A 19,703-nucleotide genomic window follows, 5' to 3' on the forward strand; every position below is an offset into this window, starting at 1 on the left:
ATGTTTTAGACGGTTGTAACAATGCATATTTTATCTCCCTCATCTGTCTGTAATAGTAAGGCGCAGACATTTCAAAATAAGAGTCAATGTGTATTTCGAGCTTGTTTATAATTAAAAGTCATACATTATATATTCATTTTTGGTTACACAATAAACTGTATTTAATTTAATTCCCATTTAATTCATAGTCAGGAGGAAAGACCAGTATTTGACACATATTCAATAAAGTATAATAGTTAAAGCCGCACTAGGTAACTTTTGCTCTCGGGCTCCCCCTACAGTTGTGAAACAGTATTGTCCTCTACTACTGTCGTAAACGGTCACTCTACATCAGGGGATGCATCGCACGTGCATTTGTTGACATGACAACTATGATAGCCCTGAACACTGCAGGAGTTCAAATTCAGGTGTTCTGCTTGCGTCGCGTGTGAAATGTCTTCATCCCAGGTACAGTGGCATATGTTTCAGCATGTCATATGAATACAATTTCATGGGTTTTATTTTTTTCAAACGCCAAATGATCGCGATGCTCACGTTTACAAGCCAGCGTCATTATAGTAGCCTAGTCTATTGGTTCCCGTTTTACGGAATCTATATGATACTTCAATTCAATGTTTGAGTGGTAGGTAATAACCATATATCGTCAATATTATAATATCAAGCTACCATAGATGAATCTGCAAATTCGAAAAATCGATTTGCATTAAAGCTTGAGGAAAGACAAATAAACCAATATCACAGACATGTTAGGTATCCTAAAATATGATTTTGTATGTATTACGTATTTACTTGCAAGAATGTAGCCCCTCCTCCTCCAGCTCACACCCGCGAGCAAACGCTGGCCCAATGTTGATCCTCGTCCTGCCTTTAATCCGATCACTTTCTCGTTTCCTCTTTTTGCTTTCCTCAGACAAAACCTTTGCTTTCTTATTTTTCTGTGCTGCTTCGGCCATGACTATAACATTCGGCAAACAAATGATTTGCGAGCGATTTTTTCACGCACGTCCGAATTTAAGGAAGTGGGGATGGTGGTGGAAGTGACGTATATGCCGTAAAGCAGTCTAATTTTGTAGTTCTTTTTGTTCTCGGGTTACTACCCGAAACCCGAAGTTTAAAAGTACGATTAAAAACGATACAGACCCCGTCAGGCTATGGCAGACGTGTCATTCAACCTATTGTAAGTCGATGTATCATCACAAGAGTTTTGAAAATATATTATGAAGGTTGAAAAGTTACCTAGTGCTGCTTTAACATAAACCATTAAAAAAATCTTCATTACTTTAAATTAAATAAATGTTAACTGAAATTAGAAAAATAAATAAACAAACCTATTTGAAGCTTTAGCTTAACCTGATATGGCCTACTAACTAAAACAGAAATACAAAGTTATAAAAACTATATAGATGTTTTTATAAAAACAAACAAAAGTTAATTGAGCTCTCTTTCGTGTATTTTTAATGTCAAAAACAAAATTATGTCAAAATGTCAGTTCAAGTGACAGTCGGTTATGTAATGCTTAAATGCTTAATGTATTACAATTTATCTAAACTCATTAGATTTTAGGAGACTAAATCTACTGTAGATTTAGTCGAGTAAAACTAAAAACAATTCAGGTGACTAAAATATGACTAAAACTAAATGGCATTTTAGTCAAAAGACTATGACTAAACTAAGTCAAAATTTGCTGCCAAAATTAATACCGTTTACCCCAAGCGAAGAATGAGTATATAGGGTCCTTAAGCGTTCAATCAATCACAACAACCTGGGCCATCTGCCCAATCAGAGCACAGCAGGCTCCCAGAAAGGAGCGGCTTAGAGACCGAATCCTTTATCGAACCGTTTCAGATACTGTGAGAATAGAGGTAATGCTTCCATGTATATTATCAGAAAATTACAGTGCCCCTATTATGGTTTTTCGAATATTCCTATTCAAACAATGTGTAATACAGCTGTTTGTGATTGTAAACATTCTGCAAAGTTGCAAAGTCAACACAATAAAGTGCACAATAAATGTATTGTCTCCCAAAAGAAAGAATCGACTCTGAACCGCTTGAACAACTTGTCCCGCCCTCAAACAGGTAATTTTACTCAAATCTCAGTTCAAAGAGGAATTCACAAAACGCTTCACCGTGAAAAATGGGTCATTACTCAGTTTATTTGGACCAGCAGCTCCTCCGAATCACAACCTGTAAGTATGAATAATTATTGATGTATACATTTTCTACCGGGTGTTCAAAATCCATAGTTTAGTGTTTTATATTGTGTAGGTCTCCGGCTAACTCACGTTATTTCTGTCTTACTGAAATACTTCTGCTCATCAGCTGTGGGCCACTATTACCTAAAACTGTGTCTATTAATGCAGATTGTCTGTCGTTTTTACTACTTTGAGTAAAGATGAAGGAAGGAGCAAGACTTGTTTAACAAACATTTGTTACATTAGTCATTCACGGCTAACGTATGCACTATTGATACAGTTCCCACATGTGCACCGCAATAAATTTTAAATATACACATGGGTTTATTGACCGATGTACTCTTGTTGATGCTGATGGTGAGGAATTACAGCTGCAACATCTCAAAATGTACCTCAAAAATGAGTAGTGTATCACTGAGAAACATCCTGCTCAAGTCGTCCTTGCGATGGAGGTTCTGGTTGAATAACTAGTTCTTCCAATGTTACATAATCTGACTCGCGCTCGGATTGATATGGTAAAATCAACGCTGAAGTTCAGTTATGGTAATGGGTGTTGTTTTCAACGGGCATTGTACACGGTAGACCAATCACAACAGACCAATCAGAGCAGAGTTGGCTCGTGGAAAGGAAGGATTTAGAGAGACTGATTCATCTGTCTAGTCGTTTGAGAATCATTTAAAAATGTGGTGATGTGCCATGTATATTATGAGAAAATTAAAGTGTTTTTTGACCTTTGATGCATGTAAACCTGTTGTAGGAGACCTCCAAAATAAAAGGAGCCTTTAAAATAGCATAATAGGGGCACTTTAAGGAGAATGCTTGTGTGTTTTACCTGCAGCAGTAGCAGCTGTGCTGGTCTCTCAGGGGCAGAGCTGATGTAATCCAGAGGTTTCAGTCGTGCCGAGCCGTGGCCGAAGCTCAGTGTGGGCTGCAGTAAACGCACCACAGACTGGTAGTCTCCCGCGTCAAACAGTCTCTGGATCTCCTCTAGAGACTGACATCGTTCTAGAGACTTCAACTTCTTCTCAATCTAAACAGAGCAATGAGGAGACAACATCCGATATTTTTCTATACTTAATTGGGTCATATCATGCAAAACTGGAGCCCTGCTCATTTAAAATCAAGTTTGATCTACAATGCAGACATAGTCTAGCATTCATAGCACAAACTATTCCAAGTTCACCCAGACTACTTTGTTGGAAACTAAGCTGCAAAAGCTCCTACGTTTATACAAAATGAAAAGTGCAGGCAGGACACCATATACTTTTTTGCCATTTATAGATCCTTCGAGGGACATTGGGAAAAAAAGTTTTAGTCCAGCATCAAATGTACACTCTTAAAAATAAAAGGTTTTAAAAAAGGGGGCTTCAAAGAAATGCCATAGAAGAACCATTTTGCTTCCTCTAAGAACCTTTGTGCTGTCTATACTGGACGTGACAAAGAAACCGTTGCAAAGCATTTGTCCTTCATGTCAGTACGTCATAAATAGAACAAGGCATCAGTTTGTAAGTTGATGAGTTGATTTATCCACGTTTGCTCTCGTTCAGAGATTTTTTTAGATTGAAGGTGAAGCTATTTAGGTCGGGTAGAATCTGTGATCTCTGACCCGGTTTGTTTGCTGGTAGCAATGTTTTCCGCCAACTGGCAACATGGGGTGTCGAAATACTATTGGGTACACTTGCAACGTGCGGTTTTGCACAGACCAAAACAAAAACAGACATTCTGACACGAAAGAAGTAGGTGAATTTAGCATGTTTCCTACATATCTGCAAGCATATGATGGTATTTGCAGTGGTGTAAAGTAACGAATTACGAATATACTCTCATTACTGTAATTGAGTAGTTTTTCTCAGGAATTGTACTTTATTAAAGTAGTTTAAAAACAGTGTACTTTTACTTTTACTTGAGTACATTTTAAGTGCTGTATCGGTACTTTTACTGAGCTATTTTCCATAAACCTGCAGTCGCTACATTATGTTTATTTTTATCCTGTCAATGTGATTGGCCAAGGCGAATAATAAGTCCTGTCTCCATGCGTCACGCGTGTGACTCCCGTCATATCAACCATAGTGTTAGGGAGTTGCGACCAGCCTAGAGTGAGAGGCACGCACGCTTTATGAAAGCTAGTTGCTGGTTACTGTATGATGACTTAAATCGTGAAATTGCTCCGTAAGCCAACATGAGCGAGGAGAGAACGCGTCCAAAGTTAAGTGTTTCTTAAAGGGGCGGTACACTTCATTACAAATCACTGAGAAAGAGCGTGTGTGTGTATCAGTGTATTTTATCTGTGCAGCTCTTTAAGTGACAGCGGCCTAATTTTTCTGATGCAGTCATTATAGTTAATCAAACGACAAAAGACAAAATCACTCACTGCTCTTAAATTAATAACTTTTGTAGTTTTAAATATGGATTAGTCTATATTTAATGTATACAGCAGTGTTATTTTACATTTGATTACTTTATTCAATTTCTGAAAAACCTAAAGCACTGTTAATTTAATTTGTATTTTTTTTGTTTTGTTTGTAATTCGTTTCTTTGTTCTTATTGTATTGCTGACTGTTTACTTGTTTTCTTAAATGGTTTTGAGGACATTTTACTTTCATTAATTAACCTAGTACTAGTTTTTGCTGAAGTATTGATAATTGTACAATTTAAAATGACTCATATCATGAAATAAGACTTTGATCATATCACCAACCCATCGTGTTAAATAATCGTGATTTCACTATTGACCAAGATAATCGTGATTATGATTTTTGCCATAAATGATCAGCCCTGGGCTCTTCTATGAATTCTCAGAGGTTACAGGGTCTTGAGGGATTTATTTAATTTGTACTGTACCTCCTCTATAGAGATGGCATTATCCATGCTGAGGTTGGGCAGGAGAAAGGTGATCTTTTCCATTTCACTTGTTTGACATTTCAGCAGGCCGACACACATGTCATAACACTCCAGTGCCTCCTCCATGTCACCCTAAAACAGCACATTAACACACATGTATACAGTGTAACCTGTTATTTCTCACATCTATAACTGAGTTAGCACAACTCAAGACAATCAAATGTGTCTTACTAGCACACAACACCTTTATGAAGAACCATAATAAATGATGTAATATAAAAATGTCTGCGTCTCTAATAACAGAGCTCTCTTGCCTGAAAGGCGAGGTGTCGTGCTTTAAGCCAGTGAACTCTAACGGCAAAGGAGAGCCAGTCGTCTCCGAACAGATCTCTCTGAGACGAGGCCATGGTCAGAAGGAATAAATCCGACTGAAAGCGGGTCTCTGGTCCATTCACGTCCCCAAAATCCCTTCCTGAAGCAGACATGTTCTTCCTCTGAGACACTGTAAATCATACAAGCACATGACATTTTTGTGATTACTTTTGGTTTTGAACTGCCTGATGTCAAACACAACACAAACGTCTGACTGATTGTGATGTTCTTACTGTTCTTGCCCTTCATCATAGACTTCTGTTCCAACTGCAGCTCCAGACAGCAGAGACTCATCAGCATCATTTCCTGTTAGACAAGATGCAGTATAATGTCTTAGTGGATGTACTGTACATAAAACAACACAGTGATCAGACCTGCAAACTTCTATTACATGCATCTGGCATGTTATTGCAAATTAATTTATGAATGAATCAGTTTGTAAACCACAACTGTATATTTCTCTTTGTTTAACCCTCATCCTTCCCTTGCGAGTCAAAATGACCCGAAGCCCTAAAATTATACTTAATTTCTTTTTTTGTCCAGAAAGCTTATTTTATTTCATTTTGGTTATTTTTTTTATTCTATTTACCTATAAATTACTAGATTTTATCAATAAATAAATAATAAATATAAATTTAAGCACTTTCTTTCAACTTAAATTCAAAATAACTCACAGTTTCATGCATAACCCTTTTAATTCAGCTCAGAATATCTTACATTGGGTGTCTTTGCCGACCTCTTGTGGAAAAAAGATAACATAACATGATATTTCATGACTCTTGCCACTAGATGAACTTGTAGCTCTATATGGAGCAAATGAGCTGTTCCACTGGGTCCTAAAGTCATTTCTCTTCAGTATGCATTCAGAAAAACGTGTAGACATTTTTATTCCTCGCATTCCATTCATTCCTATGAGGGTCAAATTGACCCACAACAAAAGTCCCACTCCCACTTACGAGTCAAAATGACCTGAGGGAATGAGGAGGGTTAAAAGTTACACAATAACTGATATAAATTAATTTACATTTGGACAAACTGAAATTCTTCAAGTAAATAAAACAAGCTAGCTAAGTTTGGATGGAAAGGATGTCAATAATACTAAGCTTTCCTGAGCGGTGATATGAAAGACAGCAGATAGTTCATCTCATGCTATAAAAGAACATTACATATCGTTACATCAGATTTCTATTTCAAATAAATGCTGTTCTTTGAACCTTGTTCATCGAAGAAACCTGAACAAAAATGCATGCTTCCATAAAAATATGATCTGTTTACAACATTGAAAATAATCAGAAATGTTTCTTTAGCATCAAATGTGACAGCTTTGATCACAGGAATACATGTTTTTAATGATTTAAAACCATTATTTTAAATTGTAATCTTGTTAGCTCAAGAAAATTGTAATTAAATATTTGTATTATTCAGTTTGTGTTTCATTATTATTTTCTGGCCTTGTTTGTTAATTTTGTATGTTAATTTACATAACAGTGAGTGTATGTGACCTAGTTTTTGCCAAAAGCACACTCATTAAGTTATGGCTCTCTCTGTTTGTCAGTAGCTCCGCAGGGAGAAATACAGCAGGATCAGGTGGCATGATGAATAGTTGTGTTGCCAGGCAGGTGCAGCAGTATGTGTGCAAAAGTATCTTCCACTGGAAGAAACTCCTTTGATTGAATGTGTAGATATTTCCCCTCTATGAGCTGACGAATAAATATGCATCGAATAAATTATCCTTCCCTTCCTACAACATTTTTCTTTCAGTCGGTCTCAGTCAGACTACTGGAATAAAATCTTGTTTAGGGCTGGATGAAAACACACACACAAACATATACATATGCATATATTTGTTTGTGTGTGTATTCTTGTATTTATGGTTTATGAGGACACAAATGTGTATAATGACATTGGTCCTCAAACCAAATGGCTTAAAAAAAGTTTTTTTTTTTTTTTTAAATGCCTGTAGTTGTGTGTGATGGGTAGGTTTAGGGGTAGGGTTAGGTAAGGGGAGATAATATACAGTTTGTACCGAATAAAATTTATTATGTCTATTGGAGAGTATCTGTAAACCACATTTTCAAGTATGTGTTTGTGCGTGTGTGTGTGTATTTGCTCTGAAATGCCATAGAAGAATTATGATTTTAATCAAAAACATTATTTGCAAATGTAAAATCCTTTGCAAATGTTCCCCCACAAGGTTTTTAAATATATAATGAAGAATATTTCATTGCTTTTATTTGTACATGCCTAACATAGCAATAAACACTAAATAAATAGTAATATAATATAATTTGTGTTTCCATTCGATTCACTGTAACAGTGATTAAAACAGTTCAAAAATGAATTAAACTTCCCAATTTTCAGAAATGTTATTTCTGAGATGCTACTAAAATATCTCAACATTCACATATTCACAATTTTATGATGAGAGGGACAACAGCATTTAGGAAAATTAATATTGCATTGCACTTTTTGAACTTGTATTTCAAATACAAGTTCAAAAAGTGCAATGCAATATTAACAATAGCCGCGTCCACCAAAATTACCCAGAAAAATTTGTCCCAGGAACTTTTACCCCCCAGACCTGTCTGCGTCTGCGTTTCTATCGCTGTCTAAAGTACCATGAAATTAGTCTAGTGACGTAGGACCGCGTGCAACTTTCCAGTTCCCGCTGGATTTCGTCCTCTGCATATAAAAAAGCCTGAACCTCGTCGTCAGTCAATCTGTCATATTTTTTAAACATTGTTGATTCGAATAGCAAACAACTCTTACTGAACGCACCGCAGCACACTTTTAAAAATGGTGGTTGAAAAAAAATGCTGCATGAACTCAACCAATCAGCATGTTCAGCGTGTGAAAGTTCCTGAACTTTGAAAAAGTACTACCTCGCAAGCAGGAACTTTCTGAGGGGGAAATTTACCCAGAACTTCATTTAGACCCTGGTCCCAGCCGTCAAAACACACCGAGTACCACCCCAAACTCCCTGGGGAAAGTATTTGTGGCTAATGATGGCTAATTGTATATATAATCACGTATATATCTCCTATATTTTTAATTTAACACCCAGTCCTAGTTCAGTCCTACTGCAGCTTATAGAGGTCAAAGTGTGCACACTTGAAAGGGGTGGATTGACATGCAAACCAACAACCACCATTTATTATAGTATTTATTATACAGCATTTATCGCAGCAAACGCAGCGACTGGACCTGGATGGCTAACCTTTATGTGCTGGTTGTTGGAATCTCTGAGCAGAGGGTTGGGCAGCCCAGAGCTGTGTTTCCTCCAGCAGTTGAAGAGATCCAGCACCACTCCACAGAGGCCCGACGGCCACTCCTCCAGAAACATCTGCCCCACCACCTTCAGAAACCGCACCATCAGCTCCAGGATGCCGCCGTTCTGCATGTTCGCCAACAGGAAGGCATGCACATCCTTGCGCTCTGAGAGACCATGAAGAACACAGAAACATAAAAAAGGATGCAGAAAGAGATAAAACAATGAATAAAACAAAAACCTCCGTTTCTGTACCTGACTCCATAGAGATGATATACTCAGAGGAGTTGGATCCGGAGCCGCGGTTCAACTGGGAATCAGGTTTGACGTCACAATGAGAGTCCATGTTACTGAGACTCTCCTCATCATCATCATCTTCAAACTTCTTCAGCCTGAAAATAAAGGAGCTCATGTAAAAGCGACATAAAGAAAGACCTTTTGAGTATGTCCTTGACTTTTTCTAAGGGCATGTTTGGCCTTTTGGGAGGAGCTAAGCATTTTTGCATTATATTTAAAGTGCCACTATTGTGCTTTTTCAGATATGACGTTTCATGTATGAATGAGGCATTTATATAGCCCTTTACTGTGTATGACTGTACACCCAAATCACTTGTGTAGTGTGTAATATAGCCGTTTGTAAATGTAAAAGGTCTGCAAAGTTTCAACGATCATGATAAATAGAGTAAAAAAAAAAAAAACTCATAATATATATGTCACCAATTATTAAATCCAATCAGAAGCTTGTGACATCAACACGCACATCAACCCGATCCCTTTATTTAGCGTTCATGTAAATCCTACGTTCGGATTCATCAGAATTAATTCATTCCGATTGAACCAAAAAGTGTCCATGTAAATGTAGCTACTGTGAGAATAGAGGTAATGGTGCCTTGTATATTATGAGAAAATTAAACTGTTTTTTGACCTTGGATGAATGTAAAGCTGTTATACGAGTCTTCCAAAACAAAATTAGGAGCCTTTAAAATAGCATAATGGGGCACTTTAAAGGATTAGTTCACTTTTAAATAAACTTTTGCTGATAATTTACTCACCCCCATGTCATCCAAGATGTCCATGTCTTTCTTTCTGCAGTCGAAAAGAAATTAAGGTTTTGGATGAAAACATTCGAGGATTTTTCTCCATATAATGGACTTCAATGGGCTCCAAACGGTTCAAGGTCCAAATGACAGTTTCAGTACAGCTTCAAAGGGCTTTAAACGATACCAGACGATGAATAAGGGTCTTATCTAGCGAAACAATCAGTTTCTGCGAGAAACCGAGCAGTATTTATGCTATTATTTTACCTCTTATCAGACGAGCGTGATCATCTCTGAGCTCAGCCATAACTTCCACCAAGTGAGGTCAAATACGATCGTGGTCATAGATATATCGATCGTAGATGCCTCATTCTACTGATCCGTGCAGGCGCTAATGAGGCATCTACATATACATCTATGACCACGATCGTATTTGACCTCACTTGGCGGAAGTTATGGCTGAGCTCAGAGATGATCACGCTCGTCTGAAAAGAGGTAAAATAATAGCATAAATACTGCTCGGTTTCTCGCAGAAACGGATCGTTTCGCTAGATAAGACCCTTATTCATCGTCTGGTATCGTTTAAAGCCCTTTGAAGCTGTACCGAAACTGTCATTTGGACCTTGAACCGTTTGGGGCCCATTGAAGTCCATTATATGGAAGAAACCCCTGGAATGTTTTCATCCAAAACCTTAATTTCTTTTCGACTGCAGAAAGAAAGACATGGACATCTTGGATGACATGGGGGTGAGTAAATTATCAGCAAAAGTTTTTTTAAAAGTGAACTAATCATTTAAAACAATGACAAATAATCAGAAAGTGTCTCACTTTAGCTGTAAAGACCCTACAGCACATATATATTTGATATCTGATATACGACTATGTGGAGCACGATTTTGGTCTAATGAGCTTTCACTGTGGGAGGATTCCCTCAGTGTGACAAAACAAAAATAGAAAGCACGTCTGACAAAATGTCTTATGGCGCATTGCTTGATATGGTCACAGCAGGTTAGAACAAAACCCCTAAATAGATTATTAGTAAAACAAACACCTAGAAGGGAGGAATTTGAGCAGGAGCTCTTGGAAGTCAATCTTCTCTTCTTTCTTGCATTTGGTGTTGCGGACACGTGCAGAGCGCCTCTTTGCCGTCTCAACGTTGTCCTCTACCACACGTTTTCTCTTGGTGCCTTTTTTCACTTTATCACTCAAGGCAGCGTCCAGAGCTGTAGGGTGAACATCATCAGTGTCATAGTGTTAATACCTGTGACTTTAGCATTATAACTACAAAAGAAATGCATACAAATCATTTCAAGGCACTTTTGATATTTTTGTGACAGGAATCTTCACATCGTTAATTCCAGTTCTGTATCTCACATTACATGTGAGAGACTGCTTATATGTAGGGCCCAATTAAATATTTCATTATGTAATTTTTTTTCCAAATTCCGTTATTTTCCATTAAAACATTTTTGGGGCATTTTAATGGTTAAATTAAATTTAAGTAACCAAAAAGCATGTTTAATTAAAATCATGAAACTTATACAATTGAACAAAAATTACATGTTTAGGACGCTATGAAATACGTTTTAGTTTTACCAAATTCTGTGTTTTTTGTTTTAAGTTTTCTGCATTCCATTTTAATGGTTTAATTAAATTTTAATAATCAAAAAGCATGTCTAATAAACTGAATTCATAAAACAACTTTTTTTCAATGACAATTTTTTCAGAATTTCTGTGTTGTGTATTTTAATTTTTCTGACAATCATATGAAGTAATAAAACATTAATTTAATTGATCTTTTAATAAAAAAAAATTAAACAAACTTTTCTGTCAAACAAAGTGCTGCACAACAGAGCTTTACTTTTAAAATTAAAACATTATTCCTTAAAAAAAGGAAAGTTTTAATTATTTATTATTATTATTATTACATTTTTTATTATTATTATTAATATTATTATTAATATTAGTGTTAGCATTATTATAACATTGAGACGTAGCTAAATTCTTCTGTACAACAGTCATATATTTTTGTCACCTTAAACCGAACTTTTATTTTGACAGGTTGCCGTGGTGAGCTTTGAGTTTCTGTGTGTATGATATGATGATAGTTTTTCTCAAATGAAAGGGTAAAATGCCGATGAAGTGACTTTCAGAGCGGCTCTAGAAATGAAGTTCATACATTCATGTCCTCATATAGTGAGGCGGCAGAGGCTGAAAACACTGCGATCGCCACACGTGCTTACATTACATTACATTTTACATTTATGCATTTGGCAGACGCTTTTTATCCAAAGCGACTTACATTGCATTCAAGGTATACATTTTACATTTTGTCAATTCTTGCTTTCCCTGGGAATCGAACCCATGACCTTGGCGTTGCTAGCGCCATGCTCTACTGTTTGAGCTATAGGAAAGCTTCAGTGTGTGAAAATGAAACCGCACGTCTCCACCATTCATTCACACAGAGGAACGCAGAACATGCAGGATTCTTATTTAGTTTATTTGCAGTTTAATATTCACAGAAATTTGTCTTTTTTTCGCGATTTGATTCAAGAGCTGCGTTTTGTTTATCCATCAAAAATTTGACAAATTCCGTGAAATTCTGTTACACAGTAAATTCCATTTTATGACTGGATTCCACGTTTTTTGCATCAAGGAAATCATAGGGCCCTATATATGTTCATGCGTCATATATACATTCATACTGACCAGCAGTAGAACCCGTGGTAAGGGCAGCATCCTCCGTTCCATTAGCAGGAGTGGTGGTGACTGTTGTTGTGCTGATCTCAATTATGCTCTGGCTCTGCGGTTCTCCTGCAGGAGCGATGGGCTCGGCCTGCGGCTGGACAAACAGCTCAGCGGACGGGGGTAGACTGGAGCTGGGGCTGCTGGGAACAGGAGGAGGGGCGGGGGGGGCTTGAGGTACACTGACGTTCACGGGAGGTTGAGGAGGGTCTAAGGCAGGAGTGACGGGCGCTGGAGTGCTGGTGGGCATTTGCAGGAGGCTGTCTGGGTCACGGTACATTGACAAATCGATTCGGCGGCCAAAGTCAGGCCGTGGGACCAGGCAAGCGTTCTGGTGTTTGTACATGGCCAAGAAACTCTCCCCCACACTCTTCCACCTATATGGATAAGAATACATCACACAGATTTTCAGAAAAATAAAACTTAAGTTCTTCAGCAGGCCTTTTTGACTATATATATTTTTTTAAAGGCATACAATAAAATAACTGAATAATGCATTTTGAGCTGTAACTAGTGGTGGGCAATACAAACTACCGTTCAAAAGTTTGGGGTCAATACATTTTTTTTTAAGTCGTAAGTTGTGGAGACTTGAAACTTTGAGGGATGGTAGTACCCACCCCGTCTACAACGTCACCAAGTCTCGCAACAATCGCACTGAAGGTGGCGCTACAGTGATCAAAATTATGAAAACCCTCATAACGCCTACATCGTTTGTTGGATCGGATTCAAGACAAACAAACACACGGATTTGATCATGAACAAATTTTCTGATACTTTAGATTTTGTGGAAAAGCCTACTTTTTGCAAACTAGTCCTAGGTTTTTCGCCCAATCAGAACCAAACTATTGCAGTACCACCAAAACATTTAATGTGGGCGTGGTCACTTTTACTAGAATGGCTATAACTCTTGAACAGAATGAGATCATTTAACCAAACTCGGTACACCTATATATGAGCTCAGCCTGTGGTCACGTGAAAAAGATGTAGCGACTGGCCACTTGGTGGGACTATAAAATGAAAAAAAAGAACATTAAAATGGCCATAGCAGGTTTTATGAAGGTAAATATAAGACTTGTATTTAAGAATGTAAAGACCTTTTTGAGACAAAGTAAAGAAAATTTAAGGATTAAATTGAAGGGAAATTGAAGGCTTGCTCACCAGCCGCTATGGTTAGTGGTTTTCCAAAGTTTCTAGCCACTCAGCATTTTCACATCGATACCATGGGGAAAAACTGCCATATAGATATTTTTAATATCATCTCGTAATTTGGCAGCAGGTTTATTAGGCTGGTGTCACTTTAAGACCTGACACACGGATCCATTATACTGTTACACATGTGCTTTCTTTCTCAACTGTTTACTTTCACTGAACTGTCAGTGTTTACGTGAATACCCACCAAGACATTTTGACATAATTTTGTGTGTATTTGAGAGAGAGAGAGGGAGAAATGCTGGTCTATTCTGCTGAAAATGAGTATTGGAGGTGTTTTAGATATTTCAGTATTGATATGTATCGAAAAATCTATATTTTTGATAACACTACATTGCACTTAGTTTATCATTTCAGATTCCTTTAAAAAAAACTACATTTGAAAAATGTATATATTATATATAGAATTCAACCCGCAGCAGATCAACCCGTCAATATGAGGAACACAATGAAAAAGTCCATAGGCATAATTACATAAATAGCATTAAAAGTTATTTTAACGTTTGGATAATTCATAGTTTTATTGTGTTTTATGATAAAAAAAAGTTATTCAATTAATCCATGATATTCCTTCAAACAAACTGTAAGATGAATTCCAGCAGCAGTCTGTGGATTAACAGTGGCATGGACTCACGTGAAGTATTTGATGGGCTGAACCAGCTGCAGGTCAGCTACCGGGTGCCGTGTGAGTTTCGCCTGTCTCTGTCTCCTCAGTTCCAGCGCTTCCTCCACAATGCTGTGGGCTTCATCCTCATCTACATCCACATACTGCACTGACACATCACTGCAGGCAAAACACACACAAATACAAACTTAAAGAAGTTCAACAGGACAAATGTTGGATGCCATATAATTAGCAAAAGGTGCATACAGTTTGGAGAACATCTTCATGGAGTCTCGTCTGAGGCAGGGCTGCTCTTCAAAGATCTTCTCTTTGAGCACTCGCCCCTTACTGTAGCCTGTGTCCTTCTCCAGAGCCTTACAGATATAGTACAAACAACCTGCGGAACAAACAGACAAGAACATGAGCTACTAAGATGATGATGAAAGTAGCTAGTGGCTACTAGTGGCAAAATTCACTAACACTTTAGGGACTAACTCTCACTATTAACTAGTTGCTTATTAGCATGCATATTACTAGGATATGGGCTGTTTATTAGTACTTATAAAGCACATATTAATGCCTTATTCTGCATGACATATTCTACATCCTTTAATCCTACCCCATACCTAAACTTAACTTTACTAACTATTAATTATAATTAGGAGTTTATTGAAACAAAACTCATAGTTAATAGTGAATATGTGTTCCCCAAACTAAAGTGTGACCAATTTCACTAGATGACTTGAATAGCTCAATTTGGAAAGAATTAATAATAATTCTAAAATGATGATTTTGTTGTGAAGTGCATCTTTATAAAACAACAATAATGAAAAATTACTTTTTTTTTGAGTGATAACTGTTATTTTAGGGCTCAAAAGTTTGGGAAGTTTGGGTGTTCACACTTCAGTACACTCTTTACGAAAAAAAATTGAGTGTATCCAAAAAACAGAGATTTAAAAAAACTAAAAAAGTTATGTTTTTGACCCATTCAAATTTTACTAAAACTTAACTTAAAATTATAATAATTTTTTTGATTATTATTATTATTAAATTCCAATCCTGCAACACACAGTATGGAGAATGGATGTATGAATTTAAAAAAAATTAAACAAAATAAGAAATAGTTACCATTATAAAACTATTGTTCTGTAAAATAAAAAAACTTTTTTTCAGTGTTTTTTTTTTTAAATTGTGATAAAGTGATACCTATTGTTCTTTATCATTCTTTTGCACTTTAATCTGTTTGCAACATTTGTTTACTTTATACATTTTTGTGTATTGCTTCATTGTATTTAAATGTTCAGTTCTTTTTGTCATAAGAAAAAGTTATCAAACCTGTTATAGTATGACAACACTATTTTTGCAACTTGTTTCAATATTGTGATAATACCGTATACTGTGATGTATATAGCTTCAGTGATTAATCGCAACATGAAAATTTGATACCATCACATGCCTACTCAAACCATAAATATAAATTGAAGAGTGCTTATATGGCCAAATTTGGTACAGTGCCCAGACAAAATCTCACTAAAGATATCAGCCTCAAATTTGGAACAACTTGTTTAGATTTATGGCTTTGATATTCTTGCAGTTTTTGAGTAAAACTTTAATTTGTCTCCTTTAAAAAAACTTAAGTCTGTGCTCCAACGTATTCAAGATTTACAACAATTTCAATTGTAAAAGTCATTCTGGGGTCTATGCCCCAAAAATGGGCCTGACGGTTAAGGAGTTAAAATATATATACAAAATAATCAAAATAATAATAATTTTATAGTACACATGCAAAAATTACAATAATAACATTTACGTCTTAATTTTTCAAATGTTGAACATCAAGCTTTTTTTTGGTGGAAAACTGCATAAGTATATATTTGTTTTCATACTTCAATTGATGACTATATACACATTTAGTTTGCAAAATGAAGATGAAATCACACAGACTTGTTCCTTGTAGAGAATCATATACCATCACTTGATAATCGTGGAGCTCATGGTAGGTGTGTATTCAAAGATTTATACATTATCTTTCATAATCAAGGTCTTTATGGAAAGAAATTAACTGGATTTTTACTTCCAGAACTGTACTGTACTGAATAACTAGCAGGAAATAATGCAGAGTGTGTTATTTTTCCATACATAAACAGAAGGTCATTTCAGAGATAGAGAAGTTATTATAATTTGATTTAATGAAAGATTATATGAAAAATGAGCACAGATGAATCATGCAGAGTCCATTTGATTTCATATATAAAAAAACTAATTTAAGCTGATGCCTGCAATAGCTGTGATCTCATTCTAGAAGATTTGGGTTTCTAAAATCAAACCGATGGGAATGGCGTATGTGAATGACGCAGAGGTTTCTGGACTCACAGCTGTAGTCACTGAGAGCGTAGAGGACCGTGATGAGACTGTCCAGGCAGGGCCAGTGGTCCGGGTTACAGCGCAAGCCCACCTCAAAGGCATGACGGGCCAAAGGCATGCTGACCTTCCTCAAGGCCAACCTTCCCATTTTAAACCACATATTCACATCTGTGGAGTCCAGCACGACAGCCTGCAAGACAAAGAGACATGAGCTGCCCGTTCAGTGGATCTTTCTGCTAAATCCGAGGGGTTAATGCCATGTTAAAGGTGCACTATGTGACTTTTTCGTCCGCTGGGTCGCCAAGTTTGAGCGCAGAATCACCTCACAGCCGGTTGAAAAGAATCGGGATGGGATTCGGGCAGAAATCATGTTCATAGCTGCAATTATTAACGTTACTGTAGTATTAAGCAGAACAGGACCAAGTGTTGTGGGAGCTGAGCAAGGCCGCTGAAGCGATTGTTAATAAGACAAACGCCTCGCGAGCAGCGGGACTTTTATTATGCCACAGTCACCGGCGCCATTTCCGCTTTTCCGGTCACGAGTATGAGGTAACGCAGCTCTGTTTATCATATAACATACATTTGAGTGTGTTGAAAATTATGTTATGACGTTACTCTGTGCGTTCGCTCGGCAGCTGCTATATGACACTTGTTGCACACTGCAGTAAGAATAAACCGTTTCTGCAAAATAAAACCAAGGGTAACGCAGATATGACGGCATTGACAGGCGACTCCCTCACACATCCCGGTTCCTTGGTTAAAATAGCAATTTTCTCACGATTTACAAATAGTTGGAAACATTTGGGATATTTTAAGTACTCAACTTAACAAAATATATAACACTGGCCTAGTGGTTTTTGGATATTTTACTGCAAAATGTTACATAGTGCACCTTTAACATCAGATGTACACTATCATTCAGTAAGATTTTTTTTATGTTTCTGAAGGACGTCTCTTCTGCTCACCAAGGCTACATGTATTTGATCAAAATGCAGCAAAAACAGCAACGTTGTGAAATATTATTGTAATACTATTTGAATATATTTTAAAATCTATTCCTATGATCAAAGCAGAATTTTCAGCATCATTACTCCAGTCTTCAGTGTCACATGATCCTTCAGAAATCATTCTAGTATGAGGATTTGCTTCTCAAGAAACTGTTGAAAACAGTTAAGATTCTTCATATTTTTTGTGGAAACTCTTTTTACGATTCTTTGATGAACAGAAAGCACAGCGTATATGTAAAATAGAAATCTTTTGCAACAATTTAAAGGCTTTACTCACACTTCTTAATGTGTCCTTGCTAAATAAAATAAAAATTTAATTGCACTGACCTCAGCAGAGAAACTTCTGAACAGCAGAGTAGTTCTAGTAAACTGCTAAATATGCATGTGGGATGAATTATGCACCTTAAAGGGTTAGTTCACCCGAAAATTTTAATTCTGTCATTAATTCCTCACCCTCATGTCGTTCCAAACCCGTAAGACCTTCGTTCATCTTCAGAACACAAATTAAGATATTTTTGATGAAATCCGAGAGCTGATTCCTCCATAGACAGCAATTTAATGAACACTTTCAAGGTCCAGAAAGGAAGTAAAGACATAGTTAAAATAGTCATGTGACTGCAGTGGTTCAACCTTAATGTTATGAAGCGACAAGAATACTTTTTATGAACGAAGATCTTACGGGTTTGGAACGCCATGAGGATGAGAAATGAATGACAGAATTTTCATTTTTGGGTGAACTAACCTTTTAAACTTAAGAAATTTGTTTAAAATATGTATTTACTTGTACATAGAAGTCCATGGCAGTGTCTATATCATCTCTGAGCACAGCAAGACTGGCCAGGTTTTTATAGGTGGAGTACTTCAACATCAGTCCAGGATGCTTCAGCCCTACTTTCTCATCTTCAGATGCCACTGCCTGGTACAAGAAAAGAAAAAGTGTCACCATAATTTAGTCAGAAACGATGGTGTCCAAATGAAGCAAAAATGAAAAGATACTCTGGATCTCATGGTAAGATGTGCTGTACCTCCTTAAGCAGTGGGGTCTTGAGGAGCTCATGATAGGCTTTGGCAGACTCGTCAATCTTGTCATGTTTCTGCAGATCCAGAGCTTTATGATACAGTGCAAACGCTTCCGCCTCCTGCGATACAAATGAGAAGAGAAACGGTTACACTGGATTCAACAATTAATTGTTTTCTTAATCCTATAAAGCCTGCTGAATCATATGTGATACTCATGTCTAAGGCCTCTAAATGATCAAAACTTTGCTGAAACCATGTTGCACATAATCTATTACATGCTTTTTGTACTGTTTTAGCAAGTAAAAGGCCTTTTAGTATTATTGTAAAAACCTGTTTAGCTCGAGGTTCACGTGTCTGTAGGGATGAAACGATTACCGGTTTCACGATAAACTTTAGTGACAGTTCGTAATATCGTATCAAATGTAATTATCATTAAAACCGCGTGTGATTATCACGATTGTGAAAACTCGCGGTAAATCTTGTCCAGTCAGCGTCAGTCTGGTGCAGGCGCACCGCTGTATTTTGAATGAGAAGAAATGGCAGATGGCAGTGACAGCACTCTGGGGATTGCTCAGCCTCTAAAAGGACCAAATCTGAGGCGTTGTCATAATTTGGCTTTTACAAAAGTCCTGAGGGAAACTTAATCGAAGATGGTCACCCTGTCTGCAGAACATTCCAGAAGAAAGTCGCTGTAATAGGGGGAACACTTCAAAACTACGAACGCAAGGCAAGTGGACTTTGACCTCAATACCAAAACTACGTCTGGGAAATAATAACGTGAAGCGAACGAACAAGTTCAGACAAGACTAGGGTGACATTTAAGTGATAATAATCAGCTTGACGTTACAACCACCATTTGCGGGTGTAACGTTATTTCGGCTGCACACTAGCCTCTATGGCTGTTGAACTTATTATAGTCTTCTCGAAAGCCATCATCGCGTTGCGCATTATAACCACTCACACGTGTTTCTATTGAGTTTATGAATGCAATGTCTGTCTCATAATCCAAGGCGTTCAGATTAGACAGAGTTATGTTCAGAGC

General features: G+C 37.1%; 1 protein-coding gene across 1 annotated transcript in view; it reads right to left on the reverse strand.

The window, feature by feature from the left end:
* Positions 1 to 19,703, reverse strand: part of cabin1 (calcineurin binding protein 1) — a 170,471-nt gene that overhangs the window by 147,202 nt on the left and 3,566 nt on the right. The window contains exons 4-16 of the mRNA XM_079827753.1: positions 18,667 to 18,780; positions 18,423 to 18,557; positions 16,644 to 16,824; positions 14,538 to 14,667; positions 14,301 to 14,450; positions 12,422 to 12,834; positions 10,764 to 10,935; positions 8,931 to 9,067; positions 8,625 to 8,842; positions 5,641 to 5,713; positions 5,350 to 5,537; positions 5,036 to 5,167; positions 3,027 to 3,224 (exon numbers count right to left, since the gene is read on the reverse strand). Coding sequence (XP_079683879.1) covers positions 3,027 to 3,224; positions 5,036 to 5,167; positions 5,350 to 5,537; positions 5,641 to 5,713; positions 8,625 to 8,842; positions 8,931 to 9,067; positions 10,764 to 10,935; positions 12,422 to 12,834; positions 14,301 to 14,450; positions 14,538 to 14,667; positions 16,644 to 16,824; positions 18,423 to 18,557; positions 18,667 to 18,780 — 2,241 coding nt within the window. The remainder of the gene's footprint in view (positions 1 to 3,026; positions 3,225 to 5,035; positions 5,168 to 5,349; positions 5,538 to 5,640; positions 5,714 to 8,624; positions 8,843 to 8,930; positions 9,068 to 10,763; positions 10,936 to 12,421; positions 12,835 to 14,300; positions 14,451 to 14,537; positions 14,668 to 16,643; positions 16,825 to 18,422; positions 18,558 to 18,666; positions 18,781 to 19,703) is intronic.

Source organism: Gobio gobio, assembly GCF_949357685.1.
Source record: "Gobio gobio genome assembly, chromosome: 10".
Taxonomy (NCBI): domain Eukaryota; kingdom Metazoa; phylum Chordata; class Actinopteri; order Cypriniformes; family Gobionidae; genus Gobio; species Gobio gobio.